Genomic DNA, 9,132 nt, shown 5'->3' on the forward strand with positions numbered 1-9,132 from the left:
ACAGGCCTTGGTATCAAAGAGAAAATTTTGAGGAGAAACATCTTCAAGAAGTATTTCCCTTTCATTGGCCCTCCTAACACCAAGGGGAATCTTTTCTTGTGTAATGAGACAGACGGTCTTACTGTGTTATTCATTCCCATGGTAAATGAAATCTTATCTTTTTCTCCCCCAAATAAGAAGAAAAACTAACAAAATAATTATCCAAATACACTGAGAAGTGTGTATCCAGTTTGGTTCCTATAATAATAAAATGTCACTTGAGAGGAGATGGGGGAGACATACGGACACAAAAACACAGCATAAGCAATCCTATAGAGGAAAAACCAAAAAAATGATATTCTGGTTTAGGAAAATGTGATCCAAGTTAAAAAGAAACCATGGATGGTAAGAATTATGTCCTCATTTGCCAAAATTTCGAATTTCTGAACTGAAGGAACCCTCTGAGGTGGTTTCTGAACAATAACTCCAAATTCAAACCAATACCTATCAAATGTCTAGTCAGCTAACACCATGTTGGGGGAGGAATGGGAGTCAGCAGGGGTGTGGGCGAGCTCAGGAATGATGAGCACAGAGCTGGTAAGAGCATGAGCTCCATGGGGTAGAGTGGCATCTTGTCACCCACATATCATCCCTTACCGCATGCGGGAACATTTAAGATGGGAGGACTTGGGTCACTAGAGATAAACACACACACACACACACACACACACACACACATCATCTCAACCCCAAGCCTTCCCCATCCTTGACTTCCCATCTCAGATTGAGATAATGGACCACCCAAGATCCCACGCATATCCTATAACGATCTCCTCCTGGAAAAGTTGTCCAGGTGTTTCTTTAGCAAAACATAGGATGATTGTGAGAAATGAGATCAGACAGTTCATTTTCAAAAACAAAAACAAAATTCTCCTTGATGTTAGAAGGACCAATACTTAGAGCTAAATATATTCTGAACATATTTCTCCTCAAAACATTTTCAGCCATACAGTCATACAAGCTTATATGGGAAGATATAGTCCAGGGATAATAACCTATAATAAGGTTTTCCTGAATAAACCTGACAGTAGACCCAGAAGAAGAGCAGAGGCTTTGAAGTTTCAAAAGTTAAGTTCAAATCCCAGGTCTACCTCTTAGTAGCTGTGTGACCCCATAACATGGGGCCTCAATGTCTTCTCCTGCAAAGGAGGAATGATAATAGCTTTCTTTTAAGGAACTTTAAAAAAGAAATAAGTAAACGGATAATGTACCTACTTTGAGAATGTTATGGTTGTTTTGTTGTTGTGAGGATTAAAAGTTAATGTATATATATAAAATGACCCACACAGGGACTGGAAACCAGTAACTACAGTCAGTAAATCTTACTATTATGTGTGATCTCCGCAGACCCCAACAGAGTGCCTGGCAGGTAGGCAGCACTCAACTCACAACTTGCTGGGAGAAAAGTGCATTCATTTAAATTCCGCCTCACCTCTTGTCCAGTGATGAAAGAAAGCCCTTTGCAAAAATAAAGATAATGTCTGGGAATTTCTTACTACATACCAGACAATGTTAAGTGCTGTCTATGTGCTAATGTAGCCCTTTCAGCAGCCTATCTTACAGAAAAGAAACTGAGGCACAGGAAGGTTAAGTAACTCACCTAAGGTCACACAGCCAATATGTGACAGAACAGGGATTCGATTGCTGGCACCGGCCTCTGTTATCCGGCCTCACATTATATTAGCCCAAATGGCAGATGAAATAAAACTAGTACAAACTAAGAAATAAATTTTGAGAATAAACAGCTTTTTAACAAAAGAACTTTGAATGCTTTTGTGTTGGGTACCTCTTCTAGCGCAGAGTTATGGTTGGCAACACTTTTAAATTCATCCCAAAATAATTTTTTTAGCTTGTCTATTTCCTCATATAGCTTGGCCCGCTCTTTTTCTTTCCATTCATCAAATTCTTTCTTAGCTTCTATTTCCTTCTGACGGGTAATCTCTGCTTCCTGGAAAGAAAAGCAAGAACAATAGACTCATTAATTCCACATTATGGCAAATATTGATTGAGAAAATGCTAGGGCTCCTTGTCTGGGCAAGTCACTATGGAGACCCAAAGAATATTCATTACCACAGTCCCCATCATTTGGTCATGGAGCGGGATAAGTCTTATCTGAACTGTAAAGTCCCTTGAGGATAGGGACCCTGTCTTTTCTCTCTCTTTGTTCGAGGCATAGTTGACGCTAGATAAATGAGGAATGATAAAATGAGGAAATGAATGAAGAATGACTACATGAAGGAAGGGGTGAGGCAAGTTTACATATTTTCATTCTACAGTTATCTACTAAGTGCATCCCTGAGACTGGACTTTGGAGTTTATCCAGTCTTTGTTCTCAAAAAAGTGAACCAGCCAGGTAAAGTAAGAAGCTAACATTCTGGTCCAAATGCCCTCACAGGGTGCCGGAAAAGGCAGGAAAGTGAACTTCTCCGCTTTACTTTTGGTCATACAGATCTGGAAAAATAATTGAGTTTTCCTTCCCAGACAACCCAAGATCATTTGCCACACTCAGGAAGATGCCACCCTGGCGCTGACTCCCAGCAGCAGAAAACCAGCCAGACTTCTGGTCCTGTGGGAGACAGGTGCCCCATGGGTCTCCTGGGTAGTCCACAAGCGGCTCTCCCCAGTGCCTCCTCTCCGCGCCCACCTGCAGCTGCCGCTGCCTCTCCGCCTCCCTCTGGGCTTCCAGCTCCCCTTGGGTCCATTTTAGCTTGGCCCGCAGCTCTTCCAATACCTCCTCCACTGGCTGTTCCTGCTTCTTCTGCTTCTCTGTGGGGTCCATGAAAAGAAAGGGCGGCCAGTTTAAGTGAAAAAGTGAGTGGAGCACCGTTCCTCACCTACGCAATCAGCCACACCTCAGGCTGAGACCAGCTCTGCCACTTCTAGTGGACATTGACCAGGGGCAAGTGACTTAACCTCCCCAACCCTGTTTCCCCAAGTTGGAAAATGGGGATAACAGCACCCAGCTCAGATGGGTTGTTGTGAGGATGAAACGTGATAGTGCAAAGTGCTTAGCATACTGCCTGGCCTGACAGCTCCATAAACGTGAACTATGATTGTCATTGAAGATAACTATTTCGGCAGTCCTGACTCATGCAGATGTAAACGCGAGATCAGTAGAGTAACAGAAGCAGAATACGAAATAGCACATGCACAGTCATTATTGATACAAAGAACATATCAATGGGTCCCGACAGCCATCAGAGAGGAGTTGAACATAGTGAAGATAATTGTGGTTTGAAGTTCACTTTGTTCAGAAACACAGCAAAGTATTAAGTTTCAAATGAAAAAACAAAAAAAGCATGTATTATGAAGGAAAATTTCAGCCAAGGTTGCTTTAAGTGCATGGATGCTTTAATTTTTCTAAGATTAATAAAAAAGAATGAATCGTAAGAGAACATTCTAACTAAACCACATACTTATAAACCAAGGGTTACAGGTTAATGAAAAAGACACCAATTGTACTTGAACATTTGTTACTTTTCAAAGTACCTTTAGTTCCTATTAGATAGGTGGCATCATTATTAAAACTCTAAGCCTGTCTCTGAAATGAGATACGGTTTTCCTCAGACTGGACTTTTTGGAAACAAGCAATTTTTAGATGTAGTGGAAATTAATTTGGGTTAACAAAGTGATTTGAGATAGCATGAAAAAGGAGAACAGCGGTATCTGAAAAGCCAGCTGCCTGAAAATAAAAAGATCATGAACATTAATTTAGCAAAAGTTGCCTTAAGAACATATTTTCCCTCTCCTTCAGCACTTAACCTTAAGAAAATAACAAGGAATATGCACAAAGATTTACATACAGGAATGTTGATCATCATATGATTTCCAAGAGGGAAATTTATGAGTAACCCATATAAAGTACAAAGTAATTTAATTGTGAAATAAATTATGATAGTCAGAGGATGGGATACTATTCAGCCATTAAAAAGCATATTTTCCAAGATGACTAAATGACATTGAAAATGTAATATATTCTTAATAGAAGATAAGCAACAGTTAAAACTGCATAGTATAGGATTATATACGTACACAGAAAAATAATGACATAGAACAAACCAAAATATTAACTAACTGATACTGTCCATGGTTTTTATTTTCTCTTTTCTACCCTTCTGTATTTAAATTTTCCAGGTCAAGGGACACCTGGGTAGCTCAGCCAATTAAGCGTCTGCCTTCAGCTCAGGTCATGATCCCAGAGTCCTGGGATTGTGATCTACATCAGGCTCCTTGCTCAGTGGAGAGCCTTCCTCTCCCTCTTCCTCTGCTCCCCCCGCTTGTGTGCTCTCTCTCTCTCTAGCATATAAATAAATAAATAAATCTTTTTAAAAATCAACAAACATTTTAAAAAGATAAATTAAATTTTAAAAAATTTTCCAGGTCAAAGACATTTTTTCCAGCTTTTTATTGTGGTAAAATATACATACTATAAAATTTAGCATTTAACCATTTTTAAATGTACAGTTCAATGGTGTTAAATGCATTCATAATTCATAATGCTGTGCAACCATCACCACCATCCACTTCCATAAGTCTTTTCATTCTTGTAAAACAAAAACTCTATATGCTTTAAATAACTCCCATGGACCCCCTCCCCCGGCCCCCCACAACCATCACTTTACTTTCTGTTTCTATAAATTTGATGACTCTAGGTACCTCATATCAGTGGAATCACACAGAATCTGTCCTTTTGAGACTGACTGACTTCACTTACCATAATATCCTCAAGGTTCACTCATGTTGTAACATGTTCCATAATTTCCTTTTTAAGGCTGAATCATATTCCCTTGCATGTATACACCACATTTTGTTTATCTATTCATCTGTCTATGGACATTTGGGTGCTCCCACATCTTAGCCACTGTGAATAATGCTGCTATGAACATCGGTATACAGATATCTCTTCAAAGACATGTCTTTTTATCAGAAAAATTCATTTAAGAAGTAGAAAATCTGTTTTTCTTTAGCAGTCTCCAATACAGAGCCAAGAAGAATTAGATATATAATAAATGCATAACAATTAGGTAAATAGTGCTGTTTTAAAACTCTAAGTCTGCTCTTTGAAAAGGAAATTAAAATGACAAAAATAAGAAAAATGTTTTATTAAATGGGATTTTTATATTTATATGATGTATATTTTCATATTTATATTTATTTTATGTGTTAACAGTTATTTCTTATGAACCACAAATATAGATATAAAGTATGTAAATCTCTTTATGGGGGAACATACAGTCTCCCTACTTGTTTTGGAATTTGAAATGGTAAAATCAAAGTGATTAAGTCATAATTAGCTCATGTACATACAAAATGTCAAAAACCTGGTCTAACTGCTCATTAACCCCATTTAAACCCCTTCCTAGTTAGCATCAGAAAATAGCAGATTCATGGGAGACTGGAAGGTGAGGACCCTTCAGAGTCATGCCATTTGACTGCCCCATTCACAGCAAAAGCCACTGAGACTCTGAGGAGGTGCATTGACTGTGGTCACATCATAGAAAGGAATAGAGCTAACACCAGAACTTACCTATCTGACTCCCTTCTTCTCTACACACATGGTCAGAAACCCTCCCAGGCCCACACGGAATGGATGCCCCACCACCCCATGGTAGATGGTGAGATCATCCCCTTCTTTACTGGATGATGAGGTCTGAGGACAGCTGTGATGGTCTACATGCCCCACACCCACTGCAGACCAGCCCAGACTCTTCGACCGTCCCAGGAGGGCCTCCTGGACTCACCGCCTTCTGCTGTGCCCGTGTGCCTGCGTTGGATGTGGCCCCGGAGGAAGGTGGCATTCATGAACGTCTTGTCACACAGGTGGCACTGCACAGAAGGGAAATGGTGGTAAGCCAGGATTACATCACCTGGCTCAACCTGGTGTCCTCCCAATATCAAAATTCCCATTTCCGTGGGCTTCCAGGGCTGCTTCAGAAATGAAGATTTGATCTGAACGCTACGGTGCCCTGGGGACCGGTGAGCACTGACTAGGTATTTGAGGACACCAAGGAATTTTTGTTGGTTTTTTCAAGGCATGATGATGCTCTTGTGTTTATATTTAAAAGTGAGAGTCCTTGCCTTTTAGAGATACATACTGAAATAGGTATAGATAACACCATACACTTAACACACTTCAAAGTGACACAGGGGTGAGGCAAGTGGGTAGGGGACACAGGCAAAAATATCGATAGTTGATAATGATTGGGCTGGGTAATGTACAGATAAAGGTTCATTACACTACTCTCTCTTTTGTACACATTTAAAAATTTTCACACTACAAAGGGAAAAAAAAAAAGAAAGCCAATGCCCAGGTCCCACCCCTGGGGTTGAGAACAACCAGAGCAGAGGATAGAAAATAATAGTATCTCTAATTCCACTTCACTCTCCTCAAGCATTTCAGACACTGCCAATCTATCATATCATCTTTTCACTATAAAACTTCAAACTTTCTCCAACACAACAAAATTGCAGGTTGCCAATCCTACTCAAGCAGACTAAGAGGACAGATCATTTGCGATCTTTACACAAATGTGACAGAAATTGCCAGTTGTCCCCCAAGACCCATTTTCCCTCTTTCCTCAGTAATAGAAACCCTTATTTTTAGCTGGTCATAAGGTTAATGAGAATAAACACTTTATGTTCCAACCTCCCTTGCCATGTGACTAAATTCTGGCCAATGACATGTAAGCAGAAGTGATAAATGCAACTTCTAGAAAGTATCATTAAGGGAGTTAGGACCGTACAGTAGCAGCTCCTTCTTCCTCTGACAACAGAACTCCCAGTTTTCTTCAGGGGAATTACCCTGCTCCTCACTCTCCATCCACAGGCTTCTGTCCATCCCCAGCTCCAAGGGGAGACATGCGACCTAGACCAAAGCCAGTCGCAATCCTGAATTCCCAGGGACCTGTGAGTGGCTCCCAGATGGGTAGGAGATCAAAAACAGCCAAATACAGGACACAGTGAAAAATGGCCCAGGTCTCTGGGACCAAAGTGGGCCTTCTATCATGCCAGCCTTGAACCTGGGAAAATGAGATACTGGCACTGGTGGCCCAACTTCCTACCACAGACAAACTCTTTCTGAGAATGGAACCCACACTAAAGAAGAGTTGCCAACAGCTACAGAAAAACAAACTAATTTCTAGTGCCATCATCTGATTCCAAGGATAAGCCACATGTGAGTCCCACCAGAGCTCTGGATTTTTCAGTTAAAGTAACCAATAAATTCTTTATTGGCCTAAGCCAAGTTAAACTGCTGCTCTGGCATTTACTACTGAAAGGATTCTGACGTTTTTATCATAATTAACATTGTATCATATTATTCCTTCTGTCCCACCCACCCCCAGACTATGAATTTCTTGAACACCTGAGCCAGCATGACTTGTGCCTGCCTCCTCAGAGCGTGGTCCAGGGCCAGGCCCCCACGGCAATTCATGAAAGTGCAATGTCCCCAGGCCACACTTCATGCAGATGCAAATGTTCATATGCCACTCCAAGTAATGAAATGTCACTAGGTTGAATGATGGAGTCACTTTCGGGAATGGGCCTGGCGGAACCACAGTACCAGTCTCTTACTACAGACTGATTCTACACACACACACACACACACACACACACACGCACACACGCCTTTTTATATCACACTGCTACATACACACACAAACCTTTCAAACACACACACTCACACCCTCCATAAATACACACACCCTTACACACATATATATCCTTCATTCATTCATTCATACACACACACACACACACACGAACCATAAATATATCTTTAGGTGCATACTTCACACACAAACATACATTAGACACCACACACTCTACATACATATGTACACATATCCAAACATTCACATGGTAGACACACATATTCACACTGTCCTTAAACATGCACAACCTCTACATTCACACCTGCACGCCCTAGACAGGCACCCTCTCCACAAACACACACATATATTATACACACACATCCTTCAGATACACACTTGCCTCCCAACACACACACACACACATGCTGGAGAACTTGATGAGACATCTCTAACATCTGCTCCTCACCCCAGAAAGCAGGGCCCACAGTAATCCTGGGACCCAGGGTGCTGGTGCCCAGATGGCCAGGTGGTGACTAAGCCCACAGCCCTCCCCCTCCCCGACCCTGCAGAGAGTCCTCACCGCGTGGTAGCTGTGGGCCCCCGTCTGCAGGAGCAGCTGCTGCAAGGTGCCAATCATCTTGCGACGCCGTCGGCTCTCCTCTCTCACACCCCTGAGCTCGTCGGCCTGGCGCCCCAACTCCTGCTGGCCACGCTGCTGCTGGCCCAGGCTGGCCTGCAGCCGGGCCTCCAGCTGGGCGACGCTAGTGCTCAAGCAATCCTGGCAGTGCAGCAGGTACTCGATGATGAGCTGGGCCAAGCGCAGCACCTTGAGCAGCACCGGGTCCACAGGATGCCCACAGCGGCTGCATGCCTCCCGGTCCAAATTGCAGAAGGTCACCCCGGTGATGTTCTCCTGCAGGGCGGCCACGTCCAGCTCCCGCGCCACACGGTCCACATCCAGGGCACTAATGCGCCTCCAGTCCACGCTCTCAGAGCGAGGCTGGAACTTGAAGGTAGGCAGGGGGTAGGCCCCAAAGAGGGAGCCACTGAGGCCTTCAGCAGGGGTAGCCGGGGACTGCATGGGCTGAGGAAGCCCTGGGCTGCCCACCAAGGGAGGTTGCCACCAAGGCCACGGCAGCAGGCACAGGAGCTGAGAGAGGGCCTGGAAAATAAGGAGGGGTTCCGGATTTGGTGAGATGCATCTGGCTGCAGGTACTGTACACCTGGCCAGCGGGAGCCTAAGTGGGGCAAAGGGAGAGAGCTGGACAGCAGCCATAGTACCCATGGGATGCACTGACTGGGTGAGAGCTGAGGGAGCCAATGGTGTGGGCTCTGCAATCACAGGGATGGGGATTCAGATCGAAGCCTTGGGCAAAGTTCCTTCACATCCTTAAACCTTCTGTGTATATTGGGGATCCTGGCGTCTACTCTTCAGGCTTGTGGTTAGGAATAAGGCAAGTGAAGCACCCAGCCTAATACCTGAAACATAGGAGGTCCTCCT

The 9,132-nt window shown here is 43.2% G+C and overlaps 1 protein-coding gene across 2 annotated transcripts in view; it reads right to left on the minus strand.

The window, feature by feature from the left end:
• LOC111155135 (DAZ interacting zinc finger protein 1 like) overlaps nucleotides 1-8,760 on the minus strand; it is a 31,929-nt gene extending 23,169 nt beyond the window's left edge. Inside the window, exons 1-4 of one of the 2 annotated variants that reach the window (XM_022515207.1) lie at nucleotides 8,212-8,760; nucleotides 5,781-5,865; nucleotides 2,684-2,805; nucleotides 1,826-1,987 (exon numbers count right to left, since the gene is read on the minus strand). In XM_022515207.1, the coding sequence (XP_022370915.1) occupies nucleotides 1,826-1,987; nucleotides 2,684-2,805; nucleotides 5,781-5,865; nucleotides 8,212-8,712 (870 nt within the window). In that variant the 5' untranslated portion in view covers nucleotides 8,713-8,760. The remainder of the gene's footprint in view (nucleotides 1-1,825; nucleotides 1,988-2,683; nucleotides 2,806-5,780; nucleotides 5,866-8,211) is intronic. The other variant, XM_022515206.1, reaches the window with a different exon arrangement.
• Between the last annotated feature and the right edge of the window lie 372 nt (nucleotides 8,761-9,132).

This window comes from Enhydra lutris, unplaced genomic scaffold, assembly GCF_002288905.1.
Source record: "Enhydra lutris kenyoni isolate GAN:26980312 unplaced genomic scaffold, ASM228890v2 scaffoldscaffold39, whole genome shotgun sequence".
Classification (NCBI taxonomy): Eukaryota; Metazoa; Chordata; class Mammalia; order Carnivora; family Mustelidae; genus Enhydra; species Enhydra lutris.